This window comes from Perca fluviatilis, chromosome 14 (assembly GCF_010015445.1).
Source record: "Perca fluviatilis chromosome 14, GENO_Pfluv_1.0, whole genome shotgun sequence".
In the NCBI taxonomy this organism is placed as follows: Eukaryota; Metazoa; Chordata; class Actinopteri; order Perciformes; family Percidae; genus Perca; species Perca fluviatilis.
The window spans coordinates 6,396,720-6,413,095 of record NC_053125.1 but is presented as its reverse complement, the minus strand read 5'-3'; the positions used below and the strand labels follow the sequence as shown (position 1 = coordinate 6,413,095).

Below are 16,376 nucleotides of genomic sequence, written 5' to 3'. Positions count from 1 at the left end.
TTTAAAAAAAGAAAAAGTGTGTTCATACAGCTACAACAACGGTGCTGTGGTGCTTGTGTGCTCTCTGAAGTCATGGGGATTCATGACATTCTAAGTGTGAAACGGGAGCGGTACGCTCGTTTCTGTCCATGAGCGTCGCAAGCTTAAGGCCAGCTGCACCCTGGCTGCGTGGCGTGAGCGTGTCCGTTTGTATTTCGGCTCCCATGGTAACAGGTTAGAGCTCGCACACTGCCTGCGTGACACGCACGTCTCAGGCGTGGCTCGAAAACGCGTGCCTGCTAGAAATGGGAGCGACGCCTATTTTTCACGCGACACGCAAGCGTGTTGGAAACGTTTGCAGGCAAAATAGAACAGGAAAAGATGTTTATATGTCATTTTGACACAAATACATATTAATAAATGACGTAGCCTATAGCCTATTTTGCCGTCAATGCATTTTATCAATGGGAAACATAGATGTGTACAGATGAGGCCAGCAGCAGCAGCAGCGCCCCGTCCGACACGTTTCTGGTGTGTAAAGACATAGAAAATGCCACGCAGCTGACACGCAACAGAAACGCCATGCTAACGCCACGCAGCCAGTGTGCAGCCGGCCTAACGAATGCAGCCCGAGAGCCTGGCGCTTTAGCTTCCCAGCTGGTGTTGAAGCATGATGCTGCCCTACTGGGGCCCTGTTCACGTTACAGTACAGACTCCAGTTACAGCCTGGCTGCTGTGGGATTAGTTTTCACCTCTAAAGGCTTCCACACATCCTTTCTGATGCCCTGGTCAATCAGAAGAAACACTGAGTAATATTGAACTCAGTATAGCTGGTGTTCTCAATGTGAAAATATATCTCTTCAAAATCAAACTAATTGAATCTGCTGTTCTTTTTGAAGGTGTGTCTGGAGAGGCCATAGTGGAGAACGGCTGTGTAGTGACGGAGCTGACTCCCTCTGACCTGCACGATCACACCAACCACCAGGGCCGCGAGGCCAGCATGAACCCGTACAGCCAGCCCGTCCTGCCCAGCTACAAGCCGTCCTGCTCCTCCACCCCCATCTACTACTGCAGCCCCCAGAAGAGCTACTCCGACCTGAACCAGGACAGCAGCAGTTTGACTTCCCAGGACTCGGGCATCCCGACTCTGGAGATCAACCCTCCGGAGCCCATCCTCCACGCCCACCAACACCCAGGCGACGGGGACTCCAGTCACTACTCTCCTGCCACTCTAACTCTGGACGAGGATCCCTCCGATGGCGGCGCCATCCGCAAGTCCTCCACTTTCCCCCGCAGCGGCTACGACTCCATACGCCTCTTCAGCCCCGCCCTCAGGTTATCCGCCACCGCGGGGATGGGTCTCGGCGGCGGCGCTTTAAACCGCAGCGATGACATCTCTGTGTGCAGCGTGTCCAGCATGAGCACCGAGCTGTCGGCCTCCAACGAAGACATCTTGGATTTCACGGTCACGTCGAGCTCCAGCGCCATCGTGAACTTGGAGACGGATGACAGCGGCGGCGCTCATTTCTCAGACGTGACGCTGTCGTCGTCGTCGTCGTCGCCGGGACACCCCAGACACTTCTGGAGTCCGGGGTCGGGTGACGCGCAACAGGAAGAGGATGGCAGGCAAAAGAAACTGGGCCCTCTAGCAAGCTTATTCAACAGGTATGTTCAGAAAGGATCCCTCTTACTGTGTTTAGGCCGTTTTAAACTGACTCCACACACTGTAGGGGTTTGTTAAAATAGGTCTCAATCATGTATGGGAATTCATCTTCATTCATAACCAAAAATTATTTTAAATAATGCCCTTCCATTGAGTCATACGCACAAATATTTAAAATTCCATCCCTATCTACCATTTCTTCCACTACAGTGTTTCCTCTAGGATTTTTTTTACCCCCCGGACACTTCACTGCAACACAAACAAATATATTTATTCACCTCTATTCACACACAATGAGGCATATTTTCATTTCGTTTTGATTGAACTGTATTTTTGAGGAACTGTAGGTCTACAAAATGAATTTTACAAGAACTTCTTCATAGGGAAACCAAAACCGAAAGTAGGCTATAGTATGGAACCATTCATAATGAAACTAATTGCATATTTGCCTCAGTGGCAAAGTTGGCAGCCTTGCAGTGTGCATCAGATTTTTCTTGGCTTTTGGAAAAAAAACCTCCAAGGCTCGGTTACACTAGAACGGCCAGGACGGTCATTTTGACCGTTTTGAAATTTATATGTGTAATAACTTTGCTAAATAAAAAAATACAATCCTGCTGGTACCTGACTTTTCCTAAAAGAGTCTGTATTTTCATTTAAAATAGTTTTTATATACTGTACATTACACAAAAGGCAAAGAAAATACAATCACTTTGACCTATTTTGGCCATACACTGTCATAATGACCGCTCGGATTTTCGCAGTTTTGTTTGTGGTTGAAGATGCATCTTGGTTGTTTAGTAATAATCATAGCCTCTGTCAGAGAAACGTAACTAGTGGTCTCGAGTAACAAGTGTGGGCAATGCATCACCGATGGGCCGAAGGCAAAGCCAGAGTCGGTAACGTAGGCTACGGCGTGGATGGTTCTGAATCAGAAGAAAAGCACCGGGCGATCGCTCTGTGAAAGGCGCGGTACACGTAGACGGTAGCTGTCTACGTGTTCATATAACTTTATACATGCTACAACTGGCTGGAATCATTACACACATCCTCTCCAAGGAGTGCACCAGCTGTAAATTGTCCAGAGGAAGTTCATGCAGCGACTGGCAGAGGAGCTGAGAGCGGAGTTTATGGAGGAAAAAAAGGGCAGCGGCGCACGGTCCAAACAGCGCTGCGCACCGCAGCAGACACCAAATCAGAGGCAGTGCCTGCCAGGTTAGGTTATAAATGTTCAAATAACATACTTTTAATTGTTATTTGGCTGTGAATTATGTTGAATGAATTTCCCCCAATATGTTTCATGAATGTATGAAATAATCACGGTTTAGCTTACTATGCCACGATATGATATCAAGAATCAACAGCCACGTGCAATTTAGCTAGCAAAATGTGCAAGAACTATAGACTAATACAGATATTAAATAAACTGAAAACATAAGTTATACGACTTACAGTTGTAAAGAATACATGCCATCTCAACCGGGTCCTTTCAACCGGGTCTCTTTTTTCTTTCTCCCTTTTCTCCGAGGGGCACGCGTGCCCACTCGCGTTGTGAAGGGCGTGTCTGCGCGATTCTCCGTCGACGCGCTCTTTCCAATCACTGCTGATAGACGGCTTTTTGTATATATATTTCTGATACCGTGGCGGGAGAAATCTAACCGTGGCGGACCGCCACTTGCCAATCAACATAGAGGGAACACTGCACTATATAATTTGTTTGCAGGTTAAAGTAAAGTGTAAGAAGCAAAATGAGTAAATTGAATTGCCGGTAATCAAGAAATATGACAAAAATAATCGTTAGGGACAGCCCTGTGTTACATTTGCATTTGTCTTTTTATCCCACTGCACATTCCATCATTTGGATATAACAAGAAAAAAAGCATAGATTATCCTTCATGTTTCGGTGGCCAGCAAAAGAAGCATTGTGGTCAGCATCAGCCAGATAACTCTACTGTCTGCACTTCCTCTCATCACAGACTCTTTGTCCATGGCATACTTGTGTGCTTAAAGAAGAAGGCATTGCTTAAGGTTGCGTTACAGACCTCGCTTAGCCGAGACATCCCTCACCCCCTCCCACCACACGTGCATATTACAGCGCACCAAGAATGTGACCCTCTTTAAAACAAAAAGCTGCCTATTCTTGCTCCAGTATCACTCTAGTGGACTTCTGGCGAAGGAGTTTTCTCGAAGAAAGGACAGGAAGGCTAATAACAGAGAGCAACACATGAACACACCAATGGAACCTGATTGACGAGAAACGGAAAAAGAAGAGGGAAAAATAAGAATAACAGCTTGGCCTTTTATACGTTAGGGATTGCCCATTAGGGCTGGGCTATATATCAACATCGATACATGAGGCTAGATATCGTCTTCAATTTAAATTTATCGTTATTTGACATTTCCTGGTTTTAAAGGCTGCATTACAGTAAAGTGATGTCATTTTCTGAACTTACCAGACTGTTGTCACCGTTCTATTATTTGCCTTTACCCACTTAGTCATTATATCCACATTACTGATGGTTATTTATCACAAATCTCATTGTGTAAATATTTTGTGAAAGCACCGATAGTCAACCCTACAATATGGCCACAATGTCGATATCGAGGTATTTGGTCAAAAATATTGTGATATTTGAGTTTCTCCATATTGCACAGCTCCATCGCCCATCGTGTCCCAATACCCCAACCCCACCATCGCCATCTTGGCTGAGGACGTTCCTCAGTGCAGTGCTGGGTGATACAGAGACAGTCAAATATCACGATATTTTGGACCAAATACGTCTATCAATATCGTCACATAATATTCACACATTTTAATTGATAAATAACCATCAGTAATGTGGATATAATGACTAAGTGGGTAAAGGCAAATAATAGAAGAGCTACCACAGTCTGGTAAGTTCAGAAAATGACATCACTTGACTGTAATGCAGCCTTTAAAACCAGGACAACACTTCTGCCATATTATGATATGCAAAATCTAAGTATATTATTATATATAATATCTAGTCTTGTATGGACGATATCGATAAAATATTGCCATGTTGCCCAGGCTACAACATTGCAGCACTACACACTTTGCTTAGAAGTTCATGATTGGCCCATAGGGAGACTGCATCATTCTAGGGGACCACACCACTGCTCTGTTTGCAAAGAGGACACTGTCATGCTGTTGCATGTAGAGTGTTACTTCCCAGTTCTGTAGGTGTGGTGTTCCTTTCTCTTGCATAGCTACATGTATATTGCAGACAAAGCAGCGGGGGGGGAAACAGTAGGTTATCTTTCAGATGTTGCTGCTGCTGCTGCTGCTGCTGCAGCCATTGGCCACCCATTGATTTTAAAAACCTCTACCAATAGGGCAGGAGCATACGCATAACCACGCTTTAATGTATTGGTCTTTCTTAGATTCTCCGTTTGGTATCCTTAGTCTTTCAGTATTTTGTAGAGCTGAAACTGTTAGTCATTTAACGGATAAGTCATTTGACAGACAATCTGCAACTAGTTCGTTAACTGATCAACTGAACTGCGTTGTGTCTGAGCAGACATAATGCTCTCCGCATTTGGCAAAGTAATGAATTGGTAGTAATTCATTTTCTTTTTGAAGAAACTTTTCCCGAGGACATAGTCAAGAGAGCATTCTTCAAATAAATGGGAACAAAAGTAAAGGACAACTAGGCCTGTAACAATAATAGTCTAATTTTCAAAAAGTAATAAGTTTAGAGAAATTTGAAAGAAAAGTCAGCACACCTAAAAGCAATCAGCCAGGAGAGCAGAGCAGAGCAGCAAGCTACTAGGTCATGAGCCAAACTATTAAAAGGGATCAAACGAATCCAGAATAACTTGCAAGTTGCCACACGGTCCTTCGTTAGCAGTTTCTATTTCCCCTGAAAGACTCCTCCCTAGTTTTAATTAACATAGAGCAGTTAATGCGCTCTGCTCTGGCCGTTGTGATGGTGAATGATGATAGCTGCTGATGACTTTATAGTACCGCCTATGAGTGTGTTGAAATTGTATTGAAAATTCAGCGAAGTTAGTTTGGAGTTCCTCGAAGTGGTTCTAAAGTTGGTTTCACACTCATTGGCCTTGATCGCATCACATGTAGCCAATAATCGCCCAGCAGGCCTTCCACTTCCTCTCACTGCTTTGCCACATTCCACTTTCTATTGAGGCCCAGAGTCTCCTTTGAATGAACAGGGAAGGAGGTTACACAGCACCTTGTCCAACTTGGAATTAATATTATTTTAATTAAGTTTTAGACCAGGCTGTAAGGTGTGTGTGTGTGTGTGTGTGTGTGTGTGTGTGTGTGTGTGTGTGTGTGTGTGTGTGTGTGTGTGTGTGTGTGTGTGTGTGTGTGTGTGTGTGTGTGTGTGTGTGTGTGTGTGTGTGTGTGTGTGTGTGTGTGTGTGTGTGTGTGTGTGTGTAAAAAAATAACCTTAGTATTCGATGCAGGATTATTACATATTACTCACATAAATAAATACAATATATATAAAATGTAATATTAAATTGCATGCAGCAATATCAGGGCCCGTAATGACAACCCGTCTGGCCACAATAGCAGTGTGACTCTATGGATTGGTTGTTTCAACACTTGGTCCAGATTGAAATATCTCAACAACTATTGGATGGATTGCCCTGGAATGTGGTACATACCAGGGCTGCACAATAGATCGTCATCGCAATATCAACTGGCGCAATCAAAGCATCGCTAAAGGCTGGGACACATCACTAAAGACGCTCAGACATTTTGTATTAGTTGAAAGAGAGTATGAGTAGAAAATGACCTTTTTAAAATGGAACTGTCATTCTTTTTTATTAGTGCCCAATATCTGTTTATTTATCGCAAGTAATATCGTTATCGCTATATTTAACTTTACCCCATATCGCATATTTTCCTCATATCGTGCAGCCCTATTCCATATATCTATTAAGCCCAGAGAATGAATGCTAATACATTTGGGGATCATCTGAATTTTCTTTTGACGCCACCAGCAGGTCAAAGTTTTTGTCCAATATTTAAATTTTCTGACCAAATACTTAACGAATGATATTCATCTTCAGCTGTACTGTGTTCAGTGCTAATAAGCAAACGTTAGCATGCTAAAATGCTAAACTAAGATTATGAACATTATACCTGCTAAAAATGAGCATGTTAACATTGTCATTGAAAGTACAGCCTCACAGAGCCTCTTTTATGTTTCCACTGTACCTGATTTTTAAATAAAAAAAAAAATTTGGTCATACATCATACATACACGTTAAATAGCAGTACCTGCCTTCTCCATTCTGCCCACTTTTCTCTGTTATCCCTCCTTCCTCACATGGAGAAGTTACTCATTCCTTCAGTGCCCTTCAGACTCCTTCTTACACCCATTCCTCCCCTCCCGTTTCTTACGTCAGGCCTCTGTGCCTGTTCCTCCACAATCTCACTCTGTCTGAACATAGTGGCTGTGCAGGGCTTTTTTTCCCTCCGTGTAACTGAAACTATGGAAGATATGAGCCTGTAGCTTGACTGAAGGAGCGCTTCAGTTTTTGCTCAACTTTTTATTTACTCCTTTCTGCTCTGTGCGCTCAACCTCCCAGGCGCCTTTTTGTATTTTTGGGGGAGGAGAATTTTGATTCGGTGTTTTTGTGGCTGACGGAGCAGGATGGCAACCCCATCACTTCTTCTGTACATCGACAGGTAGGATACCAGCAGATGACATGTCTTCACCACTGTGACACGTAGTTGTTCATTTCTCTCTGTGTTTTGTATGCAAGCAAGCAACCGAGATGGGATCAGAAGTTAACGTGGCTTTTAAACGAGACGGCCTATGTTCTGTTGGACTAAATGCACACTGGTCTCTGGATTTAGTGTGTTTGACTGTCATAGAAAAAGAGCTTGGAGCAGCTCCACGTCCTGCTCACTGATGTGTTTTTCTGGAAAAACTTAACTGTATTTCTTCCTCTTCTTGTACAAGCTTGTTTGCTATTTCCATGCCAGGTGTGCTCATTGTTAGTTGAAGCGTACCGTGTGAACCACGGGGGACACCTTATTACCCAATTTGCACACACCAAGACTGAACACAAGCGTGTTGAAATCTAAAATTCTTTGGAGACTTAAAACCAGTGCCGTGCAACGCAATGCAACGCCTCAGCTCGAGTTCAACATGCAAACAAACAAGCACCACTTGCCCATCCACTTGAGCACTCGACCATAGCCGCAGCCATTCAGCTGTCCCGCTGACGCGTACTTTGCCTGGACCGAATGCAAATCCTGTTCCTGCTTTGTGAACATTTGTTTGGTGGCATAAACATGGTGCAAAAATCCGACCTTTTAAAGGTGTCACTCAGTTGGCCTCTGCACTTTGATCTAGTATGCGTCGTTTTATGGCGTAACCCTGAAGTTCACCACTCCCCCATAGTTCAAGGCCTGCTGGCACTTTATTTTTCCCCACCTCTATTAAACCCTGCTTTGCTGATGTTGATATGCTTGGATGATATGAAGTTCTATTTGTCTTGCACACTTCAAAACACTGGTTCGGCTTGAGAGTTCTCCATTGACCTTGGAAATGATTGTTTGACCAAAAGAGAGGAAGTCTTCGCACAAGGTTTCGAGCTTTTTCCAGAGCTTTCATCCGTGTTTCATGGTCTTCTTCAGCAGATGGAGGTGGTTAATCCCATAACCTAAGTATCCGTGCATGAGAGCATGGGTCATGAACGTATCTAAACGCTGATGAAGACCGTGAGAAGTGCAGTTAAAAGCTCTGATTAGAAGCTAGTAAGTGGACCTTGAGTTAATATTTCTTTTGTCAATGTATGGGTCACACTGTTCTTTCTATTATCAGCCTCTCTTAAGATCACATTTTCAGATCCTTTTGATTCTCCCATTGCGGTTTTGTGAACTGAAATCTGACGTTTGCTTCATTTTTATTTCCTCTGGCTGGAGTTAGGTTACTGCGATTACAACAGATAGTCCCGTATTCAGATGTTGACTTCCTTATCAGCTCAGTAAGTGGTGTAAAATGTTGCTCTGCAAGTGTCTAATGGCTCGTGTCTTCCAGCATTTGTCTGTTATCTTTCTCAGAAAAGAAACATTGTTACAAAGCTGGTGGATTTCCGTTCTGTTTCCAATGTGTGCAGCTCTAAAAAATAGCTGAATAAGATGAGCCCAAATGTCACTGATAGAACACTGTCACTACATGTTGCACAGTGCTCACACTCCGTACCATAGCTCAAATATCTGTTGTTATGCAAAGATTCACCCGCACAATGAAGAAATACCTTCCGCTTCTTGCGTTATCTTTGTGTATCGGTTAGCAGAGTGGAAATATGCAGGACTGACTTGCAACGTGCCAAGAGTGAGTTGTTATCGCTGGAGAGTAAATAAAGGTAAAGGTGATGTGCTGTCCCACACAGCCACAGGCTTGTTGACTGTGACTAACCTTTGGTGGAATTCAAGGATTTGGTCGAGGTTATTGTGGGACAGAAGAGACAAGGTTCTTGTCCACAGGTTGACACATTACAGATAAACTGGTGTCCTCCCATACAGTAGTGGAATGTGGTTAATGTACAATTTGTGGTTAGTGGTAAGTCATTGCTGGTCAGGATAATTGACTTTGACCCGTCACACTGGAATGGAGCCATTGCTTTATCGGCTCGTTTTGGTCAATAACTTGCAGCTCGATTGTTTAATGCTCCTGGCTTAGTTGGTCCTGTTTTTACATGGCTGCAAATGGCTTTGCAAGGGTTGCAACATTCAACAAAGAGATATTATTGTTTACAAATAATTATTCATTGAATATTTAGTTATTGACCATCTTTTGACAACAATAATGACCTGCATCTCTTGTGACTCTAGCATTAATATAATTTATAATTGATAAATAACCCTGAAGCAGTAACTGCTGCTGAGTTTCAGTGTTGATCAGTGAACATTCTACAACACGGGCAACATCTACTGCAAGGTGAAGCATATTTTAAATATGCCTCAGGTGTTCCACACATTGCCTTGTAAACTCTACAGCACATTAGTCTGGCCGGGATAGAAATACTCGGGTTTTGCTGCAGGTCATACCCATCTGTCTCCTCTGTAACTCAGGCATAGATAGATATCTATGATCTCACGTGTCACTACTAAATAAAGGCCAAAAACAATCTTTACAAAATGGGGGGGAAAAAAATACAAATGGTAATTTAAGAGTGATCGTATCTCTTTGTACATTTTTCTTCATTGTTTTGTAGCCATTTGTTCGGTAATGGTTGTTTTTATGACTAAAAGTATTTTCTGGGCCCCGAGTGCATCCAGTCACCTGCAGTTTCACTGTGACCCAGTTGCCAAAAGTGGTCACACAGCCTGGTGCTGTTGCTGTGCGATCGGTGCTGATAGTTGTGTAACGGGCGGTGTGGTTTGACTGGTGGCTGCTTGGCGGAGCGCTGACCAGAAAGCTGCGATGATTGATTGGCAGGGAAGCACAATGGCCGTACGTGGGATTTGGTGCAGCGTCCCCAGCGAAACTAAAATGACATGTTTCAGTATTCACTGAAATGTGCGGCATTCTAAACCAATCAGTAGTTCAAGTGTCATAGTTAAGCCAGTTGGTGTCATTTTGTAGCCTGACGGGGTCATACTCAGATTCTAGTCAGAATATGAGTCTGATACCGCTCCACTGGGCTGTGATTACGGGGTGTGTCTCAACCGAACCAGGAAAGAAAACGCCTCTGCACTCAATTGGATAGACCTACAACCAATCAGAGCAACGGAGACAGACGTCCCAGAAGCTGCGAGTCAAAGGCAGGCTTCGACAGCGCAAAGGCCGAGGCGGCAGTTTCCGCGTCGTGCAGACGGGTGTGGCGATGTGTATACATGCGTGACCACGGTTCTCTGTTGCTCTTTTTAAAATGAATGCGCTGTCGATATCTTCTATAACGGATGCGATGGTGGCCATCTTTGTTGTAAACAAATTCAACCCAAGCGCGCTTTGTTGACGTGGTTGATTACGTTACTGATGATCATCTGTCCATCATCGTATAAAGCCCGCTCTGACAATTTGATTGGCCCGAACAGCTCTGGTTGGAGCATAGTTGCTGCACAACGGATCAAGTCCAGACCGAACTTCCCGACCTCAAATGTTAATTATTTTAACATTTCGTCAAAATGTGATTCCGAATTCACAGTAAGAAACAAAATGGACCCGTTTTGTATTGTTCTCCATCCATCACTGCTGTGGTTATCCGTATGGAAATGTATCACGAGGAATCATTTTGCCACAAGTCATTAGTGAGCTCAGCAGAAGGCCTCTCGTGTCTTGATGGCAGCTGTCTCCAAAACAAACAGAAGCCTGCAGCAGACCGGGTCAGCTGCAGCTGTGGCTGCTCAGTGTTTGGAAGGCGGCTTCCTGTCCTCACTTCCCTGGAGGCGACCCAGAGAGGTCGACGCACACGGTGTAGCAGTCGGCGGCCAAAAAAACAGCTTGATCCAACTGAGACAGCTTGTGTAGTCAGACCTCCTTTCCACCTCTCCAGGGTCCGCTGGGTTAGGCCTCATTAACTGTCAACGCAGAAAGGTTGATCAATTACTAGAGCTGTAACAATTCCAAATTTTGCTGTACAATTAATTGTCTCAGAAATAATTGCGATTAACTATATCATTGTATCTTTCGCTCAAATAAAAAAACAAAAAGATGTATTAATGTATTACTTTATTAAACAAATAAAAGTTTTCAATGAATTCCAGGATACATCCTTTGGTTATATCAATATCATGTGACCCTAATAATAATAATAATAATAATAATAACACAAAACGCCTGTTTATTATCATAAAACATGTTTTCTAACTGTATCCACCCTTGTCATTTTTGTTAAGAACGTGTATGTGGTCAAGTGCGAACAACAATTGAAGTAATAATAAAAATATATAGTCCGACCATATGGATGGATGGATAGATAGCTAGATAGCTAGCTTATATAATTATAATTTGGCATATCTAAACAAAATCAACAATTACCAGTCATACGCCTTAAGACTTAGCTAATGTTAGCAATTAATTGCGGTTAACAAAGAAACCACGATTTAAAAAAAATAATAATAGACAATTATGTAATAATTGTTACAGGCCTAGTAGTCAAGACATCCTTTCCACCTCTCCAGTGTCCACTGTGTTGGGGCCAAGAGGTATCAATGCAACTTGTTTAGCAGAAAGGTTGAATAATGACAAATGTTGAATATAGAAAATGTCATTAATTGATGTGTAAACCTCATTAGATAAGGCAGTTGCCTCTCGATGAGATTCCACCTAGACAAACAGCAGAATTTGGACTCTTTGATGTTACAGCCCTTTATGTCAGCCCAGATTTGTCATGTGGGCCTGGTCAGAAGAGGCTTTTTATTTGACCACTTTATTCATGTCTTTTCACAGCAGACTCTATTCAGGCTTTTAACTAAAGCCCCCGCTAACAGCTCTGCCACCATACCACACTGATCAGTGAAAGGAATAGCTGGAGAAATGATCCGCTGCTGAAAAGAGGAAGGCTTTTCAGCAGCGTTGCAGGTGGTATTTAAACACCAAGTGGATGGAAGCTCTCTCTTCCGTTCAAGCATTCAGGTGATTTTTTTTAGTTTAGAGTGTTGAGCAAACGGTCCAGTGGTTATTTCAGGGTTTCCACGGGGTGTTAAAAAAAGTCTTAAATTTGCTGAAGTATTGTAATGCTCTTTTTTATTATTTATTCCGTGGTGTTATAGTTCTTTCTGTCGCTAGTCCAAAATATAATTTTGCTGTATTATGACTACAAATGAGACCAACGTGCAACTTAAATTGCAGCAAATCAGCTTTTGTGTTCTTGGCGCGAGTCTCTCTCTCGGATTGTACCACAGACATAAACAGATTTTATTCTTCAGCTATGAGGAAGTGCAAGTTTACCGATACTTGGCTTGCTTTAAACTCAGACTCAGTGCTCAGTTGTTGTGATGAAGGACTTAAATTCCATTCATAATGGTCTTAAAAAATCTTAAATTCTACTTGGTGAAACCCTGTTATTTGAAGGAGAAATATGAATAGAATATTCTTCAGTTAAAGCCACAAAGATGTCTTTTTTTTTTTTTATCACCTTTTTAGCAGCCATCATGGCTGTGATGATTAATAAAAGGCAAATTATGGTTGATTATTGCCACATTTATCATGCTGGCGTCTCCAAATGCTGCTGTGTCATGTGTTCCATGTCTAGTTTTATTAGTCCTATGACCGTGACCAGCCTGCCAGCTCACATGATGTCCCACAGGTTGTTAATGTTTTTTCTGTGTGGCCTCCATGCTTTTGTTCTTCAATCCACAGATTCCTTTTGTGAGCATATCTCAGTAGGGAGGTTGAGTAGTTGCGAGGACACAGACACTTATTGCATCTCTGGGGGCCCCAACAGTGACCCAGTGAAGACTGTAATCACAGCTTGTGTTACTACGTTTGGCTCTTGTGTTCTAATGGCCTAATATGTTAATCCCACCCCCCACCCCCCCTCTGCATTCGTCCCTCAGGAGCCTGTTTGCCAGGAGGGTGAAGGACAGTCGGCCAGTGGAGCAGAGGGATCCAGGCTGGAAGCTGTTTGGGAAAGTCCCACTGCGGGAAGGCCCCATTAAGGACCCTAAGAGAATACAGAAGGTAGAATCTTAATTTTGGGGATCACAGCATTGTTGCATTGTAAATGAATACAGGGTTTTTCCTGCATAAAGGAATTTTTGGCACCCCCCAAAGAGGTTTTAGCCTGTCCTTAGCCTGTGTTTAGACTTCTAGTGCTAAAATGATAAGAATTGAGAAAAAAATTACAAATCCGATCTTCTCTAAGTGTGTTTATCACCAGTTTATCCAACAACTGTTGAAATAGCAGAACATAGACTTGAATAGGAGCCCAAATCTCAGTTTTATCTCCAAAGTCAGGCTGTACCGGACTCTCAAATGATTTTAGTGGCAGTATTTAAATGTTATTTTTTTTTAAGCGGTTTTGTTAATTGGGGCTTAATTTACTCAAGCATAATGAGCATTTTTGGTTTTGAAATTGTCAGAAAAAACAGGCAAATGCATGTAAATTTCTGTCAAATAAGGTAATACAGACTCATTGCCTTTACTGTACACAAACCAATCATGCTTGCTGTGCGTAGAAACCCCCTGTGGAAGAAACTTTGATAAATTTCTGTTATCTCCCCGTCTTTTTTTCCCTTAGTGTCGGTACGTTTTATAAAACAAAATACATAAAGCTCCAGGATCTACTCTAATTTTCACTCAAGTTAAAAGATTTTCTTGTGAAGTTGCGTCTGCGTGTCAGTTTGCGTTGCTATGGGCAAGTAAGCATCTACTTACAGCTTTCCATTGACTTTGTACGCAATTGCACTGCGTCTGAAATTCACTCTGCATTCTGTCTGAACACACAGTAAAGCTGCACTGGTCTCTTCCTCTTGTCTGTTATCTCATCCAGCTCAAGTGTGGTTTGACTCCAGCATTCAGAATTTCTCACAAAAGCAGTAATATGTCCACTTAAACTTTAAAATCAGCCGGATGCGGCCCTCATAAGCATACTTTGTTGTGTTTACATAGCAACATCTGAAGCTCCGCTCAGAGGCGCTTTGTGTTCTGTCCTAGATTAGATATTAGTCGCATGAACCAACAATGGGCTTGCTTGTTTTACAGAGCATGTGTTTGCTTTTCTGTGTATTTAGTTTGAGTTCATAGAGAACATGGCTTTCCTGACTGATAGAACAGAGGAGCTGTCTCCTCTAGGCTGCTGATCCCCTCTGACTGGGGTATAAAAGGAAACTATTGGATGTATCAAAATACTGGAAGAGAATCCAACTGTAAAGAAAATATAAAAGCACCTTCAATCTTTACTTAATTACCTTTTTTTTGATAGTTTTTTTTGTGATTAACAATTTTATTAATTTTTTTAAACGTACAAAACCTACCATTTGCAACATGAGTACTGGCAAACCGTTATATGCCTCTTTTTTTTTTTCAAACGCAGCCACCCTAGCCATCTCACAAGCCCACTCCTGGACTGACGGCACCCCTCCATTCTTCCATCCCCTTAAAAGAATCTGTCTGGCTATCATTAGACTAGTCTGGACCCAGCTTCTTATGTGCTTATCCATCCCATTTAGGATTGACCCATCTCCAATTACAAATAATCTTGGGCTGAATGGAACCTGGGTCCCTGCAATTTGACATCGGTAATCCTGTATCCTGGTCCAAAATTCCTGGACCTTATCACAGGACCACAGGACATGAAGTAATTGGCCGTCCCCTGTCTTACATTTCCCACAATTTGGTGTGTCTTTCAGACCAGTTCTAAACAATCTGGAGGATGTCCAATAAAAGCAATGCATATTCTTGAACTGAATGAGGCGCACCCTCACATCGCGTGACATAGTTTTAATATTCGTACAGATTCTGTCCCACTCCTCATCACCTGATAAAGACATTGTTCCCACACTGTCCGCCAGCCATCTTTTAAAACAAGCCCTCCACGTGTATTATATGAATTGGATTTATCTGGCCTTGTCAGCTGTGGTTTGTGGTGCTGCAGGTGGGCAGGTGAGCTCAGGGTCAGGCAAAAATGTACAGCTGCCGGGTCAATTAAACCACCTGCGCTATGTTGAGAAACTGCATGGACAGCATCATGAACAGCAACATTAGCTCGGTAATGCAGGCTTCTATTTAAATGGACCGCTTTTGGATAATGCAGTTGTCTTTTTATGATTTTACCACATTCATTAGCTATCTTAAAACAGAAGTTTTAGGCTTCTATGGTCTGTTTTTATTTTGGATTTTAATAGGTATTCAATTATTATTTATTCTGAAGTGTTACATTTAACTTCCTATTAATTTAAAAGGTATAATATGCAGCGCTTTCCTCAAAAAACAATGTATAGACCAAAGCCAAACTAATCCCTCATCACTTATGACCCACTAGAAGTGTGTGTGGTGGTGTCTGTATCTGCAGAGAGCCTGCCTTGTGCCTGTGTTTTGTCTCTTCTTCTTTGAAAAGTGTGGGACGTTTATGGGGGTCAGCAAAGAGCCTTTGGCTCCTATGTGGGTGTGTTACCCCCAGCCAACTAGCCATGCTCGCAACATATTCTGCCTTTTAAAGTGTAGTTGACTTCAACATTGGATTTTGAACTCCATGGAAATGGCCCTGCAGCAGTTTGTGCTGCAGAACAGCTGTTCAAAAGTCAAACGGATGAGCCACTGGCTTTTGATGCAATAATGCCTTTTAGCAGAGCTTATCACTGTACCATGGGACAATAAAGACCACGAAGTACAACATTATGACTCATGCTTACATACCAACTGATGGCTAAGACTCTGTTACGTAATGGCTCTGTGGTCCAGGACTTTTAAAATATCAGGAACAAACTGTAACTGAGTACAATCTCAGTGGTGTTTTGAATACCAAGAGCACAATGCCCTGAGCAACAACCCTACCCAACAGTGACCTTTAGGTTATTTAGCTATTTTTAGAATGCTGCATGCTAAAAAGCAAACAACCACTCACAGTTCTTAGAAACGTAATGGAAAGGACAGGGCTGAATGTTTACTAAACCACAATGGGTCTTTGGAAAATTTTTACTTAAACTACTTTCCAATAAACACTTTATTAGGCGAGTCAGATTAGGATTGCGATTCTACACATAGCCGGTAGCGTTGCTAAATGCAGTGATACCAAAGTTAAACTACATTTCCCGGAAGCCGTCGACAGCATAGCTATTTTTAAA

At 42.5% G+C, this 16,376-nt stretch overlaps 1 protein-coding gene across 3 annotated transcripts in view; it reads left to right on the top strand.

The window, feature by feature from the left end:
• tbc1d14 (TBC1 domain family, member 14) overlaps positions 1–16,376 on the top strand; it is a 40,486-nt gene that overhangs the window by 3,362 nt on the left and 20,748 nt on the right. For 2 of the 3 annotated variants that reach the window (XM_039823420.1, XM_039823419.1), the window contains 2 exons: positions 879–1,644; positions 13,149–13,272. In XM_039823420.1, coding sequence (XP_039679354.1) covers positions 879–1,644; positions 13,149–13,272 — 890 coding nt within the window. Of the gene's footprint in view, positions 1–878; positions 1,645–7,048; positions 7,323–13,148; positions 13,273–16,376 lie in introns of those variants that run through there. The other variant, XM_039823422.1, reaches the window with a different exon arrangement.